The following is a 26,285-nucleotide window of genomic DNA, read 5'->3' as shown; positions in this document are numbered from 1 at the left end:
CTAAAATGACCTTTTATTCATAATATATAGAGTTTATTTTTTAGAAATATTTAAGTAATTGACATGTATAAAAAATATAAAAAACCAAAAAACTCCTAAACCCAAGGGAAAAATTTAAAGGTTATTTAATAATTATATTGTATATATAAAAAAATTACTAATCAACATCCTTCTTTAATATAATTACTGATAAGACTTGTGAAAAAAATCTATATATTTCTAAAGCCAATACTGCCCATTAGGTATAAAATTAGCTTTTCATTGTGAATTGTGAATTTATACAGTGAAAGGATAAATTCTTTTAGTTATAATTAATTTTTTTTATGGAATCTTATAAAATTAATATAATTTTTACTTTTCAACATTTTATAGTCTCTAAATACACTAAATAAATAAGCATCCATGGTTGGTTATGAGTTGAGAAGAATCTATAAAGTTTATTTGATATTGTGTTGGTAATTTTTTTAAATTGTTTTTTATTTTGAAATATGTTTTTTAATTATTTAAAATTTATTTTTAATATTTATACATCAAAATAATATCAAAATATCAAAAAAATTAATTCAATATAAAAAATATTTTTAAAATACAAATACAAAAAAATCTACAAGCCCTTCTTTTGCTTCTAGTACAAGTTTTTTAAGAGTCGTCTAATTGATGCAGTAAGTTTTTATGAAAAAAATGAACATCAATTTTATTTTTTTTTAATAAAAGAGCCATCACCTTTTCCATGAATACCCAAAATGAAAATAAATGTGAAAATACGGGACCAAATACAAAGAAATCTGAGCAAGGGAGACTAACTTATTAATTTCCTAACAATACAAGGACTGAGTTTATAAATATAATTTCTCCTTCTCTTACTTTACAGTTGACACCATCACAAGGTAGCAAGCACAGACTCTGTATTGATCGAAATTCCAAAAGCATACGAGCAAGGGCCAAGGAGTAGTAAATAGTGCAAGTCATCAAAACCAAAAAAGAAAGCTCCCTCAAATCTCCCTTTTAGGGTTCTCTATTTAGTTTTTCCTCCTCAATTCTCTCTCTCTCTCTCTCGCACATTCCCTCACTCTCTCACATTTCCCAATTCAAATCTCTCTCAAAACTCCATTATACTCAATCATCATCTTTTTTTTTTCACCATTTAAAAAACTTTCGATTCACTCAATTTCAAATCTTTCTCATTATTATTAGCGAAATCCAAAGACCCATGAGCCAAAACAGCAAGTCATTGCTTATTCTACCTTTTTTAGCTCTCCAAGTTCAAAAACTTGAACTTTTTTAGCTACCAATCACCAAATGAAGAGTAAAGCTCTTAACTTTTATTTATTCTTGATATATTGTTCATCCTGTTTACTGTGATTTTGTGAGTGGGATCTATAAGTGAGATAACTTGATAATGCCAAGGCAAAAAGGAAGTGCAACCATGGAGGAATTGCTGCCTGGTAAGATAAGGAAAAGAGTGTGTTCCTCATCGGCATCATCGTCCTCATCTATAATTCAAAACTACAGATTCAAGAGAGCAATTTTGGTGGGTAAGAGGGGTGGATCCAGTACACCAGTGCCCACATGGAAGCTGATGGGGAAGAGGACCCCATCGTCTACACTGAGGGCCTTGGAGTCCTCACCGAAGTCACTAAATGGAAAGGCAAAGCAGCAACAGGCGCCCGTGTCAGCGAGGAAGCTGGCTGCTACCCTTTGGGAGATGAATGAGATGCCATCACCACAAATGAAGGAGGAAATGGTGGAGGAGAGGAGGTTGAGGAAAGAGGGTAGAGGTAGAGAGAGGAGACCGGTGCATTCAGGTTCTTTGCCTCCTCATTTGTCTGATCCTTCTCACAGTCCTGTTTCTGAGGTGGGTTTTTGTTTGATTTTATGTTCCTGTTTAGTTTTTTTTTCATGTTTTGTTGATAGGATGTTAGCGTAAACTTTAATCCTGGTTTCTTGTCATATGTTGGTTTTAAACGATGTGAAAGAAGGGAAAACTGAAAATTGGATTGGTTGAGTTTTTTTTAAGGTTCTGTTAAAGTGGAATTTGATTGTTGGTAAGGTAGTTGGGGGAATTTGAAAAAGTTTGAACTTTGGAATCTGCAACCATGTGTTAGTTTGGTTTTTATAAGGTGAGTGGTGATTATATTAGGTGAGTATTGTGGGTCTCTCTAATTAATGTAAAGCCATATGTTTGGTCTTAGCTGATTGAACATTTTCTTAATATAGCAATGATTGAAACTTCTTAGTTTGGAAAAAGTTAGTTGGGTTGTGGATGATTATATGGATTTTGGAATGGGGATGGTGTTTTTCAGTAGATGACTTGATTTTCCAATCTTGCTTTTGTCAAATTTAAATATTGCATGACTTTTTTTTATTGTGAATTTATAATTTCAAATGTTTTTCTATACCATCTATATGTTGAGGAAACAACCGGAATTGATACTGGCGTTTGAGGGCCCTAAGGTTGCTTCCTCTAAATCAAAGTTAATTTTGCCATGTTAGTTTGCTTAACTGTGGTGCTGTTGTTTGTAATCATCTTTTTGTAGAGAATTGATCGATCTGGAACTGGCAGTTGCCATAGAAGAACATCATCGATTTCTCAGAAGCTTAGGCTTATGGACCAGAGTATTGGAGCATTTGATTCAGTTAGTAATGCCAGTTTAATGGAGGTACGCTCAATTAATAATGTCAGTCTTCTGAGATCAGATGTTATAATGTGTCCTGGAGAGCAAGAGCTTATACATTTACTGTCTCTTGGGGTCAGGAATTGGACACACCAATAGTTTGAATTGGAATATTGAGATTTTTAATTTTCTATGTTGGATAAATAATTTATCCATGCCATCTTTTATGAATCTGATGACGGGTATATCATATACTCTTCAAAAAATTGATGAGGATTATTGTAGTTTTCCTTTTTAAACCAAACTTGAGATTATCAATTTATCATTAATCTTCCCATGCACCGTACAGTTTAAAAGGTACTTGTATTAAAACACTACAGTAATTTTCTTTTCTCTTATGATGCAGATTGAGACTCTTTCCCGAGCCCAAACTCCTAGTGGATCTACTGTTGGAGTTAAACCTCGTCTGAAGGATGTTAGTAATGCTTTGACTACATCAAAGGAACTACTTAAAATTATCAACCGTGTATGGGGTAATGAAGACAGGCCTTCATCAAGCATGTCACTCATCTCAGCCTTGCATGCTGAGCTTGAGAGGGCACGTTTGCAGGTCAATCACTTTATTCAAGAACATTGCTCAAGAACAGCGCTCTGACCAGAATGAGATAAACTATCTAATGAAGTGCTTTGCTGAAGAAAAGGCAGCATGGAAAAACAAAGAGCGGAAAGTGGTTGAGGCTGCTATTGAGTCCATTGCAGAAGAACTTGATGTAGAGAAGAAGCTGAGGAGACGGTTTGAGAGCTTGAACAAGAAGCTAGGGAAGGAACTGGCTGAGACTAAGGCATCTCTATTGAAGGCAGTGAAAGAACTTGAGAGTGAGAAGAGAGCAAGAGTTGTAATGCAGCAGGTATGTGACGAATTAGCCAGGGATATTGGTGACGATAAAGCTGAAGTTGAAGAACTGAAGAGGGAATCTGCAAAACTTTGTGAAGAGGTTGAGAAGGAAAGGGAGATGATGCAGTTAGCTGACGTGTTACGTGAGGAGAGAGTCCACATGAAACTTTCAGAAGCTAAATATCAGCTTGAGGAGAAAAATGCAGCTGTTGATAAACTTCAGAACCAGCTTGAAGCTTTTCTAGGAACCAAAAGAACTAAAGAAAAAGGGCGTAGTTCTTCTAATTATATGAATGATGAAGAGATAGCTGCTTACCTAAGTAAAAATCGTTTTGTTTCTCATCAAAGTGAAATAAACGAGGAGGATGGAGAAGTAGATGATGGGGTAATATGCGAGGAAGGCTCTGCTGAAAGTGATCTTCATTCCATAGAATTGAATATGGATAACAATAACAAAAGCTACAAGTGGACAACATATCCTTCTGGAACTCCCCGCGATGTGAGAAAGGCAGCAATTGATGAAGAAGATATCAAAGGGAGGAAATCTACCTCAAGCAAATTACCCCGGAGAAGCACTTCTCTGCAAAGAAGCATATCGGATGGAGTGGAATGGGACACCCGAAATGAGAGGGTCCCATTTGCAGGAGACGGGATAGATTGGGGGAGATTTTCCGGACTGGAGAGGCAAGGGCAAGGAAAAGTTTATGGAGATGAAATGCATGGGCATCAATCAGTGAAGGGTCATAGGGACTACTTATTGTCTGGTTCTAGGTTAGATTCTCCAAGAGGGTATGCTAGTCCTATGCGACAAGTGGGGCAGCTGCGGTCCTCACTAGACCCAAGCAATCTAGCGCAAGAGAGACCACCTGTGATACCGGGGAATGTTTCTAAGTCAAGGCTGTCAGAGGCCAAAGCTGAAGGAATTAATTTAAGAAAATCAAAATGGTGAGAAATCCAGGTAGTTTTTAGGCAAGGCTGGTTAGATGCCTAATGCTAGAAGAATTAGGCAGCGAGAACTGAGAAGTTATCCCCTGGTTGCTGTTCTAGAATTACTGAAGTTGCTGCAATCGTTGTTCAATCTTCACCGAACTTTTGTCAATTTGTAAGAATGCTCGTGCCCGTAGGGTTCTTGTAGGATAAAAAAAGGTTGTCATTCGGCCACATGACCAGTGTACAAAAACTTCTGGCATTACTTACCTTGACATGCCAGAAGCATCAAATATAATGTATATTGTCTGATTTGTAACCTTTGTTTTTTCTTTTCCTCTCTAGCAGCATCTTCCCAAGAGAAAACATATTAATTATCGAAATAGGGTGGTATTATGGTCTTCCTTTTGAAAAAGGTCGACATCTAAATTAGGAAATGTGTATTTTTCATCAATCTTAATATTTAGTTTTCTTAACTAAATATAAAAAAATAAAATAACCATAAAAGAAAATATTTTCATAAATTAAATAAGACATGTATCGTTTCTTCTTGGATTGTAAAGAATTTATTTTCAAGTTTTGATGATTATGACTTGTTCTACTCAAAGTCATAGGCTAATAATTAATTTTCAAAACATCCTTAATCTTAATAAAATCATTACTAATTGTCAATAATGTGTTTCACATTATATCTTTACTCTCATTATTTAGATTCCCCATCTTTTCTTTCTTCTTTTGTTTCTTTCATCTCTATAATTATAGATAAAAACAATAGGGGTAAGTTCCATAAGTAATATATTGATTTTCTTCTCCAATATTATATCATCATCTTTTATATTTTTATCCTTTCTTTCAACAATCACCTCTTCTCTCTTATGTATCATTACTATTTGTTTATTTTTTATACTAAAGGTATATATATTATGCTACCTGTTATACACAACTTTCTTTTTATATTGTCATAACCTGCTTAATAGTAGATAACATATATTTATATATATATCATATCATACCAAACATTATCAAAGCATCTCTTGCTCATAGAAAACAAAACAAGACAACGTCTATCCAAAATTATCTTAATATCTTTATGCAACCAAATTAGCTTGCAGGGCTTAGGGTGACTTTTAGTTTTTAGTTGAAACTTTTTTACTGTCTTCAAGGACACTATATTCTTACAATTACCACTGTCCATTATTAAGTTGTAGACTTTATCTTTTATGGTAAATGTCGAGTGGAAGATATTAGTGAGTTGCCAATCTTCATCTTAATCACACCGGGGAGTCAAAAAGCTCCTTTGAATAACTAGGTTAGCACCATCATCTCTATACAAATTCAACTCTCTATTATATGAGTTGTCATAAACAAGATTATCCAGAAACTCCTCTATAAATAAATTTTTATTTGAATAACTTTATGATTTGCTACACTTATTAACTTGATACTCTAATTTTCCATATTTGTAATAACAAATTGGGAAAGTTTAACTAAAACCCTGACTTATACTTTGACTTGTTGTCTGTGAAGTTCGCTAAGTAGATCTAGCTTGGAGGGTGGTTGACCATTGTTATTGTTGTGCCCTTCTTTATTGTACTAATTTGCATGGAAACTTCTACAAATTACCTAAGCAACCTGTTGTTTTTCAATTGTCAAAGCTTTTTAATAAGCTTCTAAAATTGTCCATGAAACCTACAAGCACAACATATCCCAGATAAATCGCCAAATCTTGTTATAAAATGCTTTTCCATTTCTATCAAGTTATTCATGACCACTAATTGATAGAACTTGCTAGTTTAATCACTAACAGATTTACCTTATTGTCTTAAGTCTTTAGTGCATGATTTATATATAACCAAAATGAAAGAAGTGCTTATATATATATATATATATCTTGTCATAGTCATTAATTCTTGACTTTTCTCACCTTTCTCATGACTTTTTTAATTTACCACACCAGGTAGAAGCCTTAACTCTTCAATTTGATCGCAATTAGTTTCATCATCATATGTCTTAAAACCTTATTATATTTTAAAATTCATTCAACTTCATTCAACCAATTGACAAACTCATCTGCTTGTAAAGTTCTTGTAAAATTAGAAAGCCTAATTCAAAATTTAAAGTCTTCATAATGCTTTTCCTTACTAAAAGGTTGCCTCCTCTATATTTGCTTTTAAAATAGGTCTTTTGTACACTAGCTGGAGATCCATGGTTAGTCTCTGTTAGAGCCAGCTACCAAGTAAGCTTCACAATCTACCTCTAATACCAATTAAGGTAGATGAAAGCAATACAAAAAAGATAACAAGTGGAAGGACATAAAACTATGTTGAAAAGGGATCATATAGAAATTCTAATTTAAAATTTTATTAATGAATATTTTATATCATAGTAGTCTACCTTTAAGGTTTACAATTTCTTAAATAAACCTAAAAACTCACCTAAACTAATAAGAAAACCCAAAAAATAAAAGAAATGTGATAAAAATCCTAAAAAAAACTGGGAAAAATATCATAAATAAAGTTGGAAAAATAATAAAGGATTTTTAATTCAAATAGAAAAAATAATCCTAAATCAATTAGAAAAATATAACAAATCTTGAATAATAAATTTTAGAAATTATAGAAAAACCTTTTCGATCTCCAATTAATGTAAAGTTTTAATTCTATAAGAACAGACACTCTAAAATCGCTTAGAGAATTCTCAATTTGATCCAATAGTCATATACAAAATTATTCTCAATAACATAAAACTATACATTAAAAAAAAGATCTTTTGCATCAGTTTCTCCAAGCTAAAAAGAACTCATCCTTATGTTCAAATTGCTTTAACTCCGATCTCATGAAGGTCCAATCAAGACTCTCTAGCCCTTTTTATGTATTCGCTTTAAGTGTATAATATTTTTAGACATCAACTTTAGTCCCCTTATCCTAAAGCTTGAATAAAAAACAACAATTGATAAATTATTTATCTTTTATTGACTTCTTAAATAATAAATTGAAAATCTCAAATTGCTTCATAAATGTTTATTGTGTCCATATAACCCTTGAATACATCTATCTTTGTGATAATAGTTCATGTTTTCTTTGCATTCAACTTCTATCTTATTAACAAGAATTTTATAAATGATATTATCACTATCATTAATATCGTTATTTATGATATCACCATTAACATTATCATCATCAAAATAAATATCATAAATTGGTGAGGAATACCAATCCACATTTATCTCACCATAAATAAGATCACCAAAATCTGTATGATACTTATTCTAATCAAGAAGTTGCATCGATTGCTCATGCCTTTAAAACAAACTAGAAAAAAAATAAAATTATAAATCTCATGCCTTAAGTTGTTTTTTTTAGTAAAGTTTGATTTTTAAAAGAATGCAGTAAACTAAAAACAATAAGTAGTTATCTTTTTTCAATGAATATCTTTACTTGTATCTAAAACTATATTAGCCTATATGAGAACTTGTCCTTCGAAGAGATGAAGATGGAATTTGGATGACATCAACTTGAATTATGTTCCATGTTGTTGCGATCATTTTGTATTATAATTATGAAACCCAGTCCAACAAGTTGACCTGGAACCCAGACGACCTAAGATCTTAATCAGGTTTCAAACCAAATAAATTTGAAGATACAATTGGTCTAGTCAAACTCAAATAACTTACTGGGTGAATCCAAAATTCAAGTGGCCCTGTGTAACCCAATTAAATCCTATTTTTTAAAAATATTTTTTTAATAAACCCTAAAAATATAAAATTAATTTATGAGTATTTAGCCTTCTATTTTGTTTATAGTCTACATCCATATAGATTGAATCTTAACCTTTTAATGTAAGGTAATTATATTATACTTCATGCATTACATTTTTTTATAGCCCACTTTCACATTTTTTGTTTTTCAATTTTTTGATTGAAATAACTATATATAACTTACATCCACATTATTTTTTAACTTTTCAATATGGAATAATTATAACCCACGTTCAAATGAATCATTTAACTTTTCAATATAAACTAATTACATCTAGACTAATTATATCTAGCTTACATTTTTTTCTTGGATTTTTTTATGTGAGATAACTATACTACATTTCATGCTTTATATTTTTTTTATAACCTATATTTATACTAATTATTTTTTAACTTTTCAATATGGATTGTTTATTATAATTATATTATAATTATATTATATTTTATACCTTATTTTTACATGGATTATTTTAAAACTTTTTTTTATAGAATATTAAAACCTCAAATATAATTTTTTTTTTAAATTAATCCTAGTCCATTCATAATCTAAAATCCATCCATCTAACCGTATCAACCTCCAAACCATGACTACTAACAGTAAACTTTGCACTAGGATAGCGTCAATTCACTCTTTTATCTCTTTTTAACGCGGTTATTTTGCGTCAAATCAGCCCAAGAGTGGCGAGTTTAGTTAAATTTGGAGGCAGACAAATGGCCAAATCAGCCCAAGAGTGGCGAGTTTAGTTACATTTGGAGGCAGACAAATGGCCAAGTAATCATGGAATTCGGTTATTAGACTAAAAAAGCACCAAGCCCGCAACAGGATGGGTGCAGTCCAGGAAATCACGCTTCAGGCACGCCTCTCCCAGACACCTTTCTTTGTGACCCCATGGAATTCATCATGGATCACCTCTTTCTAGATCCAGCTGTTTGTAATTTTCCATTACATACACTCTTAGGTTCAACATTGCTGTGACAGTCTACATGTGTCTTTGAGCTAACAAGAGAAACGCTAGTGACATTTGTGCATGCCACACCTCTCGCATGCCATCATAACCATGAATGTAGCACAAGAACAATGGATGGGTCTTGTGTCATAAATCAAAATGCATAGACTGTTACTCGCATTCCTCAAGCAAGAGAATTCATTGATATTCTGGATTTTGTAACAGTATCAAAAGCATTCGAATTAGTTTCAGCAACTCTATGTTACACCGGGTTTGGCCAAATCTTACAATCTAATATAACCTCGGACCTGCTGTCCACATCAAAATTGCCCAGAATGGCTATTATACAAGCACACTCAGTTTCTCTGAACCTAGTTATTTAGGCCAGCAGACAAGTCTTGCCCTGCACTTTGTACCCATGGAAACTGGAGAAAACTGATGATAAACAAATTCTAGGCATTCCCATTAGTAGACTGGAAAAGGTTATTCTAGAACTAACATGTTCTACACAGCAAACTTACTCTGAAAGCTCTCCAGAAGCTTTAGTTTTCATTTCTGTCGCAGACAAAAAGGGATTGGATCCATTTGCAGTCACCCTGACATGGTTCTAATTCCACCATATTGTGTCTTTGCTAGAATGATATCTCCAAGGTCTGAGATAGTGGATTGAAAATAATGATCAGAGAGTTTCATAGAATATGGAAAGAAAGAGAAGATGATGTTTTGGCTAATCTGTTTAAAAACAAAATCAGGTCTAACACATGTTACAGGAATAGAGGTGCTAACTTCATGTACATTTTGGGACCAATAATGTAGATGAATACTAAATGAAATGAACGGATCCGCAGATTAATCAATAAAAGAAATGCATTAATACCTAGATCAGCTGAGATAAGACATTCTCCATGGTAACTAGGACCAGCCAAGATGGTCCCTGATGGTGAAATGATAACACTACCTCCAGCGCATGTGATGGCATCTAATGATGCATCACCATTTGAATCTCCAGGTGGAAATGGATAGTCTCTCCTCCTGCAAAATTGATTTGCAGAAAGAACAAAGCAACCACTTTCGAGGGCAATATGGATCATGGATGCTTTCCATATTTCCCCTGCATCAGCCGTAGGCGCACAATATATTTCTACACCTATATTTATGGTACAGAACAGACTTAATGAAAGTTGGAGAGCTCCATTTTGCAGAAGAACATCTCTGATGGAGAAAAGGCATAAGAGGGTAATTGAAATTGCAGATTGTAGAATGTGATTTGCCAACTTTGTAATTCTGAAAGACATGGGAACTCAAATGTTTTAAAAAACAGAAGAACTTTTAACGTAACAAGGAGAAGAGTTGTACCTTTATCATATAACTTAGTTCTTAGAAGTGGCCATTTATTGTCCCAACAGGTAAGGCCACCAATTTTCCCAATCGAGGTCTCATATATTGGCAATGTTGATTTCCCTCCAGAATACCACACTGCACTCTCTGATGCCACTAGTGTTATCTTGCGATGCTGTCCGAGATGCTGTCCCTGGGAATCAAAGAACAGCATTGTACTGTAGAGATAAAATCCAGCTCTCTCCACCACTCCCATTACCAAGTGTACTTTATATTTACCAGCAATTTTCGCAAGTCTCTCAACTTCAGGACCTGCAAATTCACGTGTCCAAACCAAAATGAGCTACGATACACAAAATGAAGTAATGGAATTATAAGATCAAAACTCAGAAGCATGGCTATTTATTTGGTCAGCTTGTTTTCAGCTCCAGCAGCTGCCTCTATTCAGCACTCTAAAAATTCAAATCGCAATGAAATGATCAACAATCTACAGATTCAATGCAGCTGTTTTTATTTCCATTTCTGCTGATGCTAAGCCAGGTCAATTTCTGGAGCACTTGTTTCTTACAACTAAGTTCCTTTTCTGGTACAGAAAGTTCTCAGCTGGCAGATGAAGGAGTAAGGCATAGATTGGCACAAGTTACAGAAAGCGAAATGCCACATAAGCGATCAAAAGGGGCTCTCACCAGGCACATCAATAGCTGAGGCATAGTACCTCTGCAAACCATCATCTCCTTCAGTTGGATTTGTAGCATCAAACCTCACACTCCTAGGATAACCACCAACAAAAGCTTCTGGAAACACAACTAATTGTGACCCATATGCTGCTGCACCAGCAATCAATCTCTCTGCTTTATCTGCAAGAAAAAAGAAAGACTGTAACAGATAAAAACAATATAGAAGAAAACCCATTCTTAATCAGATTAGAAATCGAAATGAAAAAGAAAAAAGACACAACTCCAAGTACCCAATGTTGCCGGAGTATCAAAAACGACCGTCGAAGCCTGAACAACCGTGGCTCTCACCGGAGACCTCGCTGCCGGGGCGGTAGCCGGAAAACCAGAAACAGGCGTATCACCATCTGCCTTCGCCATGCAAGCGGGTTTTGGAATTGGGTCATGATCAACGGAGTCCGTTTTGCGACTGGGGCAAGTCTTAGACGATTTAGCCTTAGGGGGTGGTTCGGGGGCGGGAATGAGATCAGGCCGGGCATGGTGGACGAGCCAGTGAATGGCTGCACCGCAGGAGACGAGACCCAGTTCACCTCTGAGGCGGTAAATGGCAGTGCTACACATGGCAGGGACCATGATGTGGGCCTTTTCGGCCGGTGATTGTGCAACGATAAGAGGACGATGTCCTTTCTTCTTTACTTGCTTAGCCTCCGCATTTTTTGTTGATTCCTCCATTAAAGACAGGCAAGTTTCACTTGAGCAGTACACTTTTCACTATTGCCTCTTTGAGTGAGTGAGGTTGTTGGCAGCGCTCGGCGTTATGAACTATGTAGGAATGCCACGCTCGTACAAATGCTGTCTGTCTTTTGGAAATCTGGTTTCATGCTTGTCCATACCATTGTGTTTCAGCATCAGCATTGTGCTAGTAATAAAACATTGATATTTGACCATGTTAGAACATCGATACTATCAATAGCCGATGCTCAAACAAATGTTTTATAAACAACGGATGCGAAAACATCCAGCAACAACTCTTTTTTTTGTTTTTGTTTTTTTTGGTACAAGTAGTTTGATTAGAGATTATGGATTGAATAAATTAAATTATCTAAATGTGACTGGACATTATCATTTTTACTTAAGAATATGATGTGCATTCTATGTTGAGAAAGATGTCATGTTTGTAGTAAGTTTAATTGTGAGATTACACTAGTTGTTTATGGTTTTAATGACAGTCAAAGGGGTATGTAGCCATTGGAATCAGAGAGCAAACATGATCTTTAGTTGCGAAAACAATTGCGAGGGTTAACCCAGAAAGATTGTAGGAATTGTTTTTTCAGTTGGTAATCTATTACGACTACTTGTGCGCAGGCACTGTAATTGGAAGCCTGCTGATCATGTATATCTGACGTGTAACAGATTCTCCACATCAATGTCAAGTGTTTTTTTTAGATTTAGCTCTGATTCATGAAAAAATGGAGGGTTTTTTTAGAGCATTAAAAATAAAATTGAAAAATAACACGGTTTAAAAAGTATTTTAAAAAATAATATATTAATAAAAAAACACATAAAGTCACAACTAAAACTTAAACTATAACTTTACCAATATTATTAAAAAAATATCTTAATATGACGAATCCAATAATATTAATAAAAGTCATTAACAATGATTAGAGTGGATTATATAAGCCGTTCAAAGATGATGAATAACTCTTTTACTTTTGAGTAATTTATGTGGTCTATTCCAATCATTATTAATAGATTTTTTTAGATATTGTTGAATTTGTTTTTTTTAAATCCTTTTTACAGTATTGATGATGATGATATTATCATTAGAGTTTTAATGTACTTTCAAAATCTTTTTTCTCTCTCATTTCTCATCTCTTATTATTGTAATTCATGAAGAGAAAGAAAGACAAAGAAAGAGAGATCTTGGAAGCACAACGAAACTTCAATGACAACACTATTAATATAATCAGAAAGATCTTAACAAAAAAAATTCAATACATTATAGAAAATCACCCATGATAATCATAGTAGATCATACAAGTCATCCAAAAACAACATGAGTGGTTTACTTGTCTTTGAAAAACTTGTGAGGCCTACACTAGTTATTGTTCATGATATTTTTTTAGTTTTATTGGATTTATATCATTAAGATCCTTCTTATCAATGATATTGTTATTGAAGTTTCAGTGTGATTTTGAAATTTTCTTTATTTTTTTTAATTGTAATTTGTATTATAGTAATATATGCACCATTTGTGACTCGTAAAATTATGCTATTTATTTAAATAATTTTTGAAATATAATATTTTATTAATTTTTTTATAGTGTTAATGGCGAAAAAAATAAAATAATTAATGAACTCTTTTTTAAGCCATCGTATTTGACTTCTGAGCTCTTATCAATCAACATGCTGTAAAATTGTACATGGGTTGGGTTTAGAGCCATATTTTTTTTAAATACGACAAAAAGCAAGCAAATGCAAAAATTCATGCATCAAGTATTAGCCTTGTAAGGAAATTATTCCCAGGTAGGCAAACAGGAAGAAGGAAATAAGAAAAAAAAAAAAAGGTTAGCACGTCTTTTTTCTTTCCAAATAATGACAAAAGGTCTCTCAAACCACCACCATGAATAATAAATTTTTAAAAATATTTTCTTTTGTCATGTTTTGAATTGCCATTTGCTAGTGATCTTGTTATTAGGATACATATTGTATTGCCAATTAAAAAAAATAATTAATTAGGTAATTGGATTGTAAATAAATTTTAAAAATTAAGAATTAGAATATAATTAATACAAGATATTACGGTTCTAGATCTAAAAACAATAAAGTAAGAACTTGATTGAATAAATTTATAAAATTAACTTAAAATAATACATGTGATATTATTTAAGGGGTAGACTAATATTTTTCTATTTATAGGATTTTTAGATTTTCTTATAAATAAAAAGTTATACCTTTTATTTTCTAAGGGTGAATAAAGTATAATGCGTAAACACATGAAATACAAAAAAAAAAAAAGAGAAAAAGTTAACACTTAGAGCTAATACAAAAAAAAGTTATGCCTTTTATTTTCTAAGAGTAAATAGAGTATAATATGTAAACAATCTTTCTCTCGTAAAAGGATTTAGAATATTTTTCATCATTGAAACCTTCTATTTTGAATTCTTGTCTAGCTCAAATTTTAAATTAAACTAAATAAGAGTTGATTTAATGTGATTTTGTCAACTTGACAAGTCTAAAAATAACTTGAAAAATTGTTAAAAACTTGGTTTGAATTAAAAAATATATCAAGATGACATCTATTTTTTTATATTAAAATAATGATATATTGATTCAATTCGGGTTAACTTGTCAAACTTGAGATCTGAGTTACGAACCCAATTAGGTTCAATAAGTTAATTTTAAAAAAAAATCAACTTTTTATTTAATTATATAGTAATAAGAATTTGTGATCGTAGTAAAGCAACTAAACAAAATTAAAAAAAAAATGATTATGATGAGTTACACAAAAATAGGAAATAAATATTAAATGGATGTGCATTAAATAATATATTTTTAGAAAAATATTAACTAATCCAAGAATTTAAAAGAAATTAAATGGGTGAATAAAGTATAATGCGTAAACACATGAAATACAAAAAAAAAAAAAGAGAAAAAGTTAACACTTAGAGCTAATACAAAAGAAAGTTATGCCTTTTATTTTCTAAGAGTAAATAGAGTATAACATGTAAACAATCTTTCTCTCGCAAAAGGATTTAGAATATTTTCCATCATTGAAACCTTCTATTTTGAATTCTTGTCTAGCTCAAATTTTAAATTAAACTAAATAAGAGTTGATTTAATGTGATTTTGTCAACTTGACAAGTCTAAAAATAACTTGAAAAATTGTTAAAAACTTGGTTTGAATTAAAAAATATATCAAGATGACATCTATTTTTTTATATTAAAATAATGATATATTGATTCAATTCGGGTTAACTTGTCAAACTTGAGATCTGAGTTACGAACCCAATTAGGTTCAATAAGTTAATTTTAAAAAAAAATCAACTTTTTATTTAATTATATAATAATAAGAATTTGTGATCATAGTAAGCAACTAAACAAAATTAAAAAAAAATGATTATGATGAGTTACACAAAAATAGGAAATAAATATTAAATGGATGTGCATTAAATAATATATTTTTAGAAAAATATTAACTAATCCAAGAATTTAAAAAATATTATATTTTCAATTATCTTTTTTTAAAGAATTTATTTTAAAAGACTACTCACATAAATCTGAGTAGCCTAGTACATTAAAATCTTTAAAAATACATCCAAGCATGTTGTCGGCCTGTTATTAGATTAAGTTAATTTAAAAGAAAATATTTTGAAACAAACCATCAAACTAAATTATTAATTAATATAATATTAAATAATAAAATTAAAAAAAACTTGATAGTTAAACTAAATAAATAAAGGATCAAAAAAGATTTTTTAAAAATAAATGCTTTCCAATTCACCTCATTTTCAATTTTAGTCCCCTCATTTTAAATTATTCATAAACAATCAAACCAAATTCTTCTATACAAAATCAAGAATATACTCAATGCTATGATTTGTTTTTGGAGACAAGGAAAACTAAAAATAAAAAAATGACATGAAACAAATTATCAAGGTCAATTATTAATTAATGTAATGTGATAAGATAAAATTAAAAACAAATTTCAATAACCAAAATAGAAAAAAAATAAAGGATGAGAAAAAAACATTAGTTTTTATATAATTGTTTCGTTGCACCTAAGAGGAATAGGAAGGATGCATTTATCGATGAATTAAACAAATTTCAATATATATATATATATATATATATAAAATGTTATTCCAAATGTGATATTATTGAGAAATGAATTAAACCACTTTATGTCTGATTATCAAGGTCAATTATTAATTAATGTAAACCACTTTATGTCTACATAATTGTTTCGTTGCACCTAAGAGGAATAGGAAGGATGCATTTATATTAACATTAATTTTTATATATATACGAAAAATTAAATATATCTCATTCGCATTCTGGGCTGACTCCCAAAAACAAAAAGAAGGAAGAGGTTAATCACAGGAAATCTCATATCATTAAAAAACTAATAAGGCTAATAATTGTAAATAGATGGAGCGCATAAAATACCACAACAATTTTAAAACAAGGAGCCTAGCCCAATACAACTAGAAAGCCCAACCGAAGTAGAACCGAAAGTTACAAAAAACTGAGAGACGAAAACCATAGGCCACCTGCCGCAGTCCTCCAAACCATCACGCGCCGCCGTTAAGGAGGCTATGGAAGCGGTCTAATCGTCTAGCATCTTCCGAAGGCGGTCTTTAATATAATCGCTACGAGCCTTGGTTCGGGCTTGTTGAGGGGCAATGTTGGCGAGGGACATGTAGGCTCCATAGACTGAAAGTGAAGCACCGGTGAGAAACAACCCAACAGTAGCAGCTAGTTGCTTCCGAGTTGGTGGGTATGCCCAGATCATTATCTATCTGGGTTTGATTTATTGTGTTTGTTTGTTAATTTCACAGAATCGGCTTGGTGTGGCCGCCTCCTCTTTCTTGGTGGTGAATCGGAGATGATTCCTGATTGCACTGCAACGGGAATTTATTCGAGTTTGATGGGCGTAGCCCATGAGGCGAGTTGGGCCATCATAGATAAAGCTATCAACAAGCTAATGATGGACTCTCCTCGACCCTGTTCTTGCTTCACGATGGTTTGCAAATTAATCAAATTTATTATTATTTTTTTAAAATAACTTAAAAGGCACAATTTTTATATATCCACCAGATAAATTCTTAAGAATATGTTTCTTTCATATACTGAAAAGAAGAAGCTAAAGTATCTTATAAATGGGCCGAAACCCATCCAATTATCTGGCCCACTGAGTTCATCTCTCTCTCACCACTCAATCTGTCTCCTCTGTTTCTCATACACCAAACCATGCAAAGAAACCCCCCTCTCTCTTACAAGCCCATTCATGCCTTTAAACCCTTCCTCCTCTAACCCTTCAATAGCACTTCTCATTAAATCCTGCAAAACAATCCCTCACCTTCATCAATTCCACGCCCACATAATCCACAAAGGTCTTGAACAGGACCACTTTATAATCTCCCACTTTCTCTCCATCTCTACTTCAGTTTCCTACTCCACTTCTATCTTCAATCGCCTCCTTAACCCCTCCACTTTCCTCTACAACATCCTCCTCAAAATCTTCTCTAAAAATTCCCAATTCAATGACACGTTTTCGCTCTTTTATCGAATGAAACAAAGCGAGAATGCATTGCCTGATAAATACACTTATCCGCTGCTAATTAAGGTTTGTTCTAATGAATTGAGACTGAAAGAAGGTGAAATTGTTCATGGATCCGCAATGCGCTGTGGAGTGAGTGATGATGTTTATGTTGGGTCTAGTTTGATTAGTTTTTATGGTAAATGCAAGGTGATACTGAGTGCACGTAAGGTGTTTGATGAAATGCCTGACAGAAATGTGGTTTCTTGGACAGCAATTGTTGCTGGATATGCAAGTGTTGGGTATTTGGAAGACGCTAAGAGGATGTTTGAGAGAATGCCGGAGAGGAATTTACCGTCGTGGAATGCAATGATCAGTGGGCTCGGGAAAGCAGGGGATTTAAGTGGAGCGAGGAAGGTGTTTGATGAAATGGTCGATAGAAATGTTGTTTCGTTTACAGTTATGATTGATGGATATGCGAAAGTAGGGGATATGGCGTCTGCAAGGGCATTGTTTGATGAAGCTCCAGAAAAAGATGTTGTTGCATGGTCCGCATTGATTTCTGGGTATTCTCGGAATGAACAGCCTAATGAGGCCGTCAAGATATTTTTTGAAATGGTGTCTATGAATGTGAAGCCCGATGAATTTATAATGGTGAGCTTGATGTCTGCTTGTTCTCAACTGGGTAATCCAGACTTAGCTAAATGGGTTGATAGCTATTTGAGCCAGACATCAATTGATACTCGTCAGGCTCATGTTCTTGCTGCCCTTATTGACATGCATGCGAAGTGTGGGAACATGGAAAAAGCGGTAAAATTGTTTGAAGATATGTCTACTCGTGACCTAATTCCATGTTGTTCTTTGATACAAGGATTATCTATTCATGGACGAGGAGTTGAGGCTGTTGAGTTGTTTAACAGGATGTTAGATGAGGGGTTAATTCCAGATACAGTGGCATTTACCATAATTTTGACAGCTTGTAGCCGTGGAGGGCTTATTGAGGATGGCTGGCACTTTTTTGATACCATGAAAAACAAGTACTCTGTAGTTCCCTCTCCTGATCATTATGCCTGCATGGTTGATCTACTTAGCCGAGCAGGACAGCTAAAGGCAGCTTACGATCTTCTGAAGTCCATGCCTTTGAAGCCTCATGCTTGTGCTTGGGGCGCACTGCTTGGGGCTTGTAAATTGCATGGTGATGTTGAGTTGAGAGAGGAGGTTGCTAATCGGCTGTTAGAACTTGAACCTGAAAAGGCTGGTAGTTATGTGCTCTTATCTAACATCTATGCCTCAGCAAATCAATGGTTAGATGTTTCTATTGTTAGGGATGAAATGAAGGAGAAAGGGGTTAGAAAAATACCTGGTCGCAGTTATATATTTACAGAGGCCTGAAATCATTGGCATCATTCTCAACGAGGGTTAGAAAAATACCTGGTCGCAGTTATATATTTACAGAGGCCTGAAATCATTGGCATCATTCTCAACGATCCCATATTTCAGTGTAGAATTAGTTGGAGTATAAAAGAAGTATTTTAGATTGACTTTCTGGAAGGGGGATGGTTTGAGGAACCTATATGTGGATTCCAATCCATTGCTCCATTAATTTTAGAGCTTTAGACCTTCCGTCCCCGTCCCTGGTTGCGGCATTAGGCAATTGAACATGGAATATTGCATTTTGATTGCAAACATTCAAACATTAAGCTAGCGTGTGGAGATGATGAATATTTCATGGGCCTTCAGATATTTGATGAATCCCTTTTCAGTTGATATTCTTGGCATGTTTGCTCTTTGATATCATGTCTTAGAATGTAAGAAGCTTGAGTCCTGTACATATTTAAGACTTACCCATTTAATTGACTGTTCTAACTGGTGAAGGAGCAAATGATTTGCTGCCTGAGTTTACTCAAGGAAATATTTGCTGCCTGAGTTTACTCATAGAAATATTACTGCAGTTTTAACCTAATCACCACTTCTATGTGCTGTTGTACCCTGTTTTCGGTGGGAGAAGTTTACTTGATCTTGAATTTGATGTCAAGGTGCATATTATCATCAGAAATTGTCTATACCAATTGCTCATTCCTTCACAGCTTTGAATTAAGCTTGTTCAAGGCTTTCATAATAAGTTTTTGATTTGAGAATGTTGATCTGTTCAGTAATAAACTGTTATTAGAGACAACATTGAACAAAAAACCGTAAAATCAAGAGAAGTTATCTCAAGCTTCATGTATTCACTAGGAAGCGGGGAAGGTAGATTAATCATCTGCACGCATGTTTTGCTGCCGTGGTTTATATTGTTCTTCTAGTATCAAATCGACAGAACAGGTGAATTAGATGTTTTATTATTAATAATAAATTAATTCAATTATAATATAATTAAATTACATAAAGTAACAAGTTAAAACATAAAAATTACAAATTTAGTTTTTAACATGATTAAGTAAACTTGCATTTATATTTTAAGTGCTCTACTGTACTTAAATATTATATAATTCAAGCTCAAAGCACAATGTTACTTGGTGAATTTACAAGAAATTTTTTTTCACTACTTTAGAAAAAAATTCTTGTACAAGATTTTATTTGGTATTTGGGTGATGTTCATTAATAACTAAGAGTCTTTCATTTAAATTTTTACAGGTTTATAATTGATGATTTCCGTTTACAACAAGATATTCTATCAATAAAATAAATAATACAATTAAAAGTTTTAGCCTCTTTATATTTCATAAGATAATATTTATAAAATTTAAAAAGTGTTCTAAATGTAATGAGAATAAAAAATAAATAAATTATTATGCAAGATTATAAAGTCTTGATTGCATAAATGTGAATATAATCAAGGACTAGTGTTTTTGTAATGTTTTTGTATTTAGAAAAACTTGCATACGATATATTTTCAAAATGTTTCTTTAATTATGTAATTAAACAAGTTTTATATATATGTTTCCAGTAAACACTAGCTGTTTATAGATATTAATGTTCATTTAATAAATAAAATAGTTGATCAATTTAGATTGTTCAAGGTAATTGATGAATTAGTTTCTATAAAATTTCTAGATATTTATTTTTAATGAATAAGTGATCGATCAGTTCATTTAGAATTTTGGATTTTAATAAATTAAATCTAATAAATTTTTTAAATTAATTAATTAATTATATATGCATGGAGAATAAAGTGTGCAAATTAATTTTAATTTTGCTATCATTATAAAATATAAAGATTTATATACTGCACTAATGCACTAACATGAATACTTAATTCTAAGTTCACTTGCTTTGTTTTTGGATTTATTTTTGTTTTGCTTGTAAATATATTTTTTGACAATATTAATATATATTTTTATTAATTATTATCATTAAAATATATAAAAATATAAATATGTGATACAAATTTCAACATCTAAGAAGGTTTTATCTGCGTTCAAGGTTTTCAGTGTATGAACAATTTTTTTTTCACTTTGGTTCTTTAGGTGCATGTAAATAGCTTTACAGGTTACTTCATCGTTGTCTCCGCACTAAACACTAAGCACCATTGATACACAGGATTCAGGAGCTTGGAGGAGTGAACTTGATTTTCTCAAAACAGTATTAGAGTTAAGTTCATGTGTAGGTTTAATGGAAGGAGTTGATTTGATTTTCCATCACCGTTTCAACCTGCATCGACCTGGAAATTTCAGCAGCTTAATTGCTGTCGAGCAACAGAAAGATGATGCTTGAAAAAGATATCAGTGAAGCAACCATGTTCGTTGTCCATTGATTGAATGAAGATGATGCCTTACATTTGATAAATTATAACTGCTACCATCTTTTCGTTTTTAGTTTTTAAGAAGAGTTCGTAGAGAAGAGGAATTTTCAGAGAGAATGAGAAATGTTCTTATATTTTCAATGTAACTTTTGCTGAGCAGGAAAACCTGCTTTTATACATATTGCATGCAGTTAATAGCTGAATCCTATAATTTAGGAATCAAATCATCTCCAACCATCCAATGATTGAGGGCTACCATTCTCACACCTATGCAATAAATGATTATAAGAGAAAAATAACAGAAAAAACTAATAGTAACTGCTGCAACTTCGTGTAATAGAAAACTCCTTCCATTTCTTCATTCTTCTCATTATAGCCTACATGATTTACTTCCGAGGCTTGAATCCAAGTAATCAACTTATCTTTTAATGGCCTCTCCTAAGCTGCTTATTGGTTAACTCCAAGTTTCAATCTGAATTGCTTGAATTATTTAGGCAATGTTTTAGTAAAATTATCTGTGAGTTGTTCTTCATTTCTGCAGAATTGCATATTGATCACTTTTTTTTTTTTTTTTTATAGAGCTTCCCTTATAAAATGATACTTTCTATTTATGTGTTTGATTTTTTGATGGAAAACTGGATTCTTGACCATTGAAATTGCTGACATACTATTACAGAATAAAGATGTTGTTTCAGTTTGCATTTCACCGAAATCATCAAAAATAAATTTTAACCAAATGACCTGTGTTGCTTCAGATGTTGAGATATACTCAGCTTCTGCTGTTGATAATACCACTACGTTCTATTTCACAGAGTCCTAAGAGAATTCTACACTTCCAAAACTAAATGTATAGTTAGAGCTGCTTTTGCTATCATCTTCATTTCCTACCCAATCTATATCATAGAATCCAGTAAGAGTTGCTGACTGATTTCTCACATATTCAATGCCATAATTGAGTGTCCCTTGCACATATTTTATAACCCTTCTTGCAGCTCTTCTATGCATTTTTGTAAGACTATTCATAAATTGTGATAGCAAGCTAGCAGCACACATTAGATCAGGTCTTGTTATTGTTAAACATAGTAAACTTCCTACTATTTTTCTATAGAGTCCTTCATCAGTTAACTCACTCTTATCCACCTTTTTTAGTTTCTCACCAGTAGATAAAGGAATTGAAACTGGTTTGCAGTCCTCAAGCCCAAACTTCCTAAGCAAAGATTAGGCATACTTGCTTTGATGAATGAATACTTCTTAATTAGTTTGCAATATCTCCATGCCTGATAAATGATGAAGCAATCCTAGATTAGACATCTCATATCTCTGCATCATTTCTCTTTTAAACCTCTCATTGCTATCAGTATAGACAATGTCATCAACATAGATTGAGACAATAATTAAGTTCCCTTTATGATCATACCTTATATACAAAGTAGTTTTACTTATGCTTCTCTTGAATTTGCATATGGAGAGATATGCATCAGCCTCACTGTACCAAGCCCTTAGCGTCTGTTTAAGTCTATCTAATGCTTTTCTTAATTTGTAGATCTTATGCCCTAGATCCTTTACTTCAAATCCCTTAAGCTGCTTAACATACACATATTCTTTAAGCACACCATTTAGGAATGCTGATTTAACATCCAACTGAAATAACTTCCATTTCTTTTGTGCTGTAAGTCCAATAAGAGTTCGAATTGTATCTAACCTTGCTACTAGCGAAAAAGTCTCATTGTAATCAATTCCAGATTTTTTGTGCATATTCTTTTACTACAAGTCATGCCTTGTGTTTCTGAATTGTTCCATCCAAATGAAGTTTGGTTTTGAACACCCATCTCACTTCTATAATAGGTTTGTCAATCGGTTTCTCTACCAATTCCCAAGTATTGTTCTTCTCTATTATTTCCAGTTCTTCCTTCATAGCTTCTTGCCAAGCTATATCTCCGGCTGTTTTTTTGTTAATTCTCAGGTTCTATGATGCATATATGATACCTTGCACATATGTCTTCCAAGGTCTTTAACTTTATTGGAGTAGAACTAGATGTGGAGTGTTGACTATTATTACTACCAATATTCTCAACTAACTCGTTAACTGTTGAGTTTAGATGAGAAATTTCAGTATTATTAGGTTGGGTTACATCATATTATTCTTCAGAGTTTTCACCTTCAACTTCATCTTTTTTAAGGTTGAGAGGCATTGACACTGATTTCATCTGATTTCTTTTCCAACTCCATGACTTATCCTTATTGAAGATCACACTTTTTGAGAGAATAATCTTTTTAGATTTCAGATCATACACTCTATACCCCTTTTCACAACTTTCATATCCCACAAAACTCCCTTTCCAGCCTTGCTATCAAATTTTTACCTCAGGGATTATGAAATATGAGTGTAATATATACAATCAAACACCTTTAGATGCTTAATTTTGGCTTCCTTCATGTAAATGCTTTAGATGGAGTTTTTCTTATCACAAATGTTGTAAAACATCTTTTATGAAGATATACGGATGTGCTCACAACTTCTGCCTAAAAAATCACGGGCATTTCTTTCTCAGTTAATATGGACCTCGCCATCTCATAAATTGTTTTGTTTCTTCTCTCTGTAAATCCATTCTATTGAGAAAAGTATGCAACAATTAGCTGCCTTTCCATTCCCAAGTTTGCACAGAAGTCTTGAAATTCATTTGAGGTGTATTCACCATCTCTATCACTTCTTAGCTCTTTCAATTTGTATCCACTTTGCAGTTCAACAAAAGCTTTGAATTTCTTGAACACATTAAGTATATTACATTTATTTATGAGAAAATATACCCAGCATATTCTTAAGAAGTCATCAATGAATGTGATGAAGTATCTGTTTTCCCTAATTGATTCATTCTGCATTGATCCACACAGGTTTGTGTGTATTAGCTTCAGTGGATAGCTTGCTCTCTATGCTTGTTCTTTATCAAACTTTTCCCTATGATGTTTTTCTGAAACATAGCCTGCACACAAGTCTTTCAATTCTGTCAACATAAGTAATCTACATACCATCTCCATCTACTGCATCCTCTTTAAGCTAGCAAAATTCAATTGTCCCAACTTTCCATTCCATATCCAAGAATCTTCAATCACTGATGCTTTTATTGCTGCAGGTGTCATAGATTCAAGTGAAAGAAGAAAGCATCAATTTCCTCCCATGATCACTATTATTATAACATTATTGAGGCTTTCATCATCAAATATCACTGCTTTGTTACCTCCAAATAGAATATAATATCCATGCTCCATCATTTAACCTACACTCAATAAGTTTTTATCCAAGCCTGGAACAAGTAGCACTTTATTTATATATCTCTTCACATTCTGAGTCTCCATCACTAGAGTGCCTTTTCCAGTTGCTTGTACAAGATCTCCAAAGCCCATCTTAACTTTGCAAGTCATAATTCTGTCAATATTGATTAGTTTGGATTTTTAAAATGTCATAACTATCCACAAACCATACATTTCTATCTTGTAAACTTGTAGAATGACGAGTATAGAACATAGTTCCTGTTGTTACTTCTTCTTCCTTTTTATAGTTGGCTAATTGTTTGTGACTGTGACTATCATAATCCTTTGCAATATAGCCAAATCAATTGCATCTTTTACATCTTGGTTTTTCTTTGTGCTTGCACAATCCAAAATGATACTTTTGACAAACTTGACATTATGGTTTTACACTTGCTTGACTGCTCCTCCCAGCACTGTTATTCCAGCTTGAGTTATTATAGTTATTCAAGTTTTTGTTTTGTGTCCAATTTGATCCCCTCCTGTCATGTGATGCCACTTTTGAGTGGATCTGCCCTATGAGCTCTTATGTGTACCATAGGCTTGATTATTTCCAATCTTTAAGCTACTAAAAGCTCTCTCTATTCCTGTTAATTTATCTTTTTCATCATGCAAATCCTCCCTTTTATTATAGACTTTGATAGATGCAATGACCTCTTCTAGTCTTAAAACATTAAGATATCATGTTTCTTCAATGATGGACACAATGGACGTATATCGTCTACTTAGGCTCATTAACAGTTTTGCACAATTCTAGTTTCAGATACATCTTCACCAAGTGATTTCAGATTATGCACAGTTCTAAAAAACTTAGCCAAGTAGTTATTTAAACTTTCATCATCTGACATTCTCATGTATTCAAAATTTTCTCTAATTGCTTGAAGTTTTACAACTCTTATCTTTTTATCTCCTCTGAACTCTTTGCTCAAAACATCCTAAACTCTTTTTGTAGTCTTCTCATTTCTGATATAGGAAAAAAGTTCATCAGTTAATGCTCCTTAAATGAGACTCAACATCTTTGCATTCTTTATTTTGTTTTCTTTGAAGGTAGTAGATGTTGCCAATAAGGTTTGCTCAACTTCGATCTCTTCATCTTTAGAGCCTTCTGCAACCTTAAGTGCTTGTTGAGGTTGTATTCCAACCTATTACATCCCATAGATCATATGCTATAAGGATAGTCTCCATTTTTACAGTTCAAAAATTTTAGTTTGTATCATTGAACCATGAAGTTTGTAAATCTCTTCTAGCATAACCTAATCCCGCTATTTTGTAAGTAAGACTTTATGAAGCAATCAATGAACCTAATCTTAGAATTTATGTCCCTCTCAAGAATTAGACTAGAAGTTCTGATACAATGTTCATTTTTAGTTTTTAAGAAGAGTTAGTAGAGAAGAAGAATTTTCAGAGAGAATGAGAAATGTTATATTTTCATTGTAACTTTTGCTGATAAGGAAAACCTGCTTTTATACATGTTGCATATAGCTGAATCCTAGAATTTAGAAATCAAATTATCTCCAACCATCCAATGATTGAGGGCTACGATTGTTATACCTGTGCAAGAAATGGTTATAACAGAAAAATAACAAAAAAAACTAACAGTAACTACTACAACTTCCTGTAACATAAAACTCCTTTTATTTCTTTATTCTTCTCGTTATAGCCTATATGAGACTTGAATCCAAGTAATGAGCTTATTTTTCATCACCATCTGCAGTTCACTAACAATACCATGCTTGTGAGATTTTAATCACCTTCCCAACAAGCTTGCCTTGGGTTTTTTATTATCCTATGTTGCACACATAAGAAACGAGCATAAGGC

The 26,285-nt window shown here is 32.8% G+C and overlaps 4 protein-coding genes across 6 annotated transcripts; 2 read left to right on the top strand and 2 right to left on the bottom strand.

Moving 5' to 3' along the window:
* Positions 1–878: 878 nt before the first annotated feature.
* LOC105141408 (uncharacterized protein At5g41620) lies at positions 879–4,775 on the top strand. The gene is given in 4 exon segments (XM_011048615.1): positions 879–1,855; positions 2,538–2,660; positions 3,022–3,261; positions 3,263–4,775. Coding segments are annotated over 4 exon segments (2,016 nt in total). The 5' UTR covers positions 879–1,399; the 3' UTR covers positions 4,460–4,775.
* Positions 4,776–9,315: 4,540 nt separating this feature from the next.
* On the bottom strand, positions 9,316–12,107 carry LOC105141407 (bifunctional nitrilase/nitrile hydratase NIT4B-like). Its single transcript, XM_011048614.1, has 5 exons — positions 11,447–12,107; positions 11,166–11,336; positions 10,498–10,791; positions 10,019–10,288; positions 9,316–9,794 (listed from the first exon to the last, which is right to left on the bottom strand). The coding sequence occupies exons 1-5, from the start codon at positions 11,883–11,885 to the stop codon at positions 9,733–9,735; spliced, it is 1,236 nt and encodes a 411-aa protein (XP_011046916.1). The 5' UTR covers positions 11,886–12,107; the 3' UTR covers positions 9,316–9,732.
* A 4,136-nt stretch (positions 12,108–16,243) lies between these two features.
* On the bottom strand, positions 16,244–16,793 carry LOC105141406 (bric-a-brac protein). The gene has a single exon (XM_011048613.1). It carries the CDS (start codon positions 16,669–16,671, stop codon positions 16,486–16,488), a length of 186 nt encoding a protein of 61 aa, XP_011046915.1. The 5' UTR covers positions 16,672–16,793; the 3' UTR covers positions 16,244–16,485.
* A 174-nt stretch (positions 16,794–16,967) lies between these two features.
* LOC105141405 (Pentatricopeptide repeat (PPR-like) superfamily protein) lies at positions 16,968–19,185 on the top strand. Of its 3 annotated transcripts, none has more exons than XM_011048612.1 (2): positions 16,968–18,796; positions 18,868–19,185. In XM_011048612.1, exons 1-2 carry the CDS (start codon positions 16,993–16,995, stop codon positions 18,879–18,881), a joined length of 1,818 nt encoding a protein of 605 aa, XP_011046914.1. In that variant the 5' UTR covers positions 16,968–16,992; the 3' UTR covers positions 18,882–19,185. The 3 variants fall into 3 exon arrangements, with proteins under 3 accessions (XP_011046914.1, XP_011046912.1, XP_011046913.1); XM_011048610.1 differs by having other exon boundaries at positions 16,968–18,804; positions 18,876–19,185; XM_011048611.1 differs by having other exon boundaries at positions 16,968–18,811; positions 18,883–19,185.
* Positions 19,186–26,285: the final 7,100 nt, after the last annotated feature.

The sequence above is a fragment of the Populus euphratica genome, unplaced genomic scaffold (genome assembly GCF_000495115.2).
Source record: "Populus euphratica unplaced genomic scaffold, PopEup_1.0 scaffold144.1, whole genome shotgun sequence".
Classification (NCBI taxonomy): Eukaryota; Viridiplantae; Streptophyta; class Magnoliopsida; order Malpighiales; family Salicaceae; genus Populus; species Populus euphratica.
Note: the sequence above shows the minus strand (reverse complement) of the source record. Positions and strands in the feature narration are given on the sequence as shown.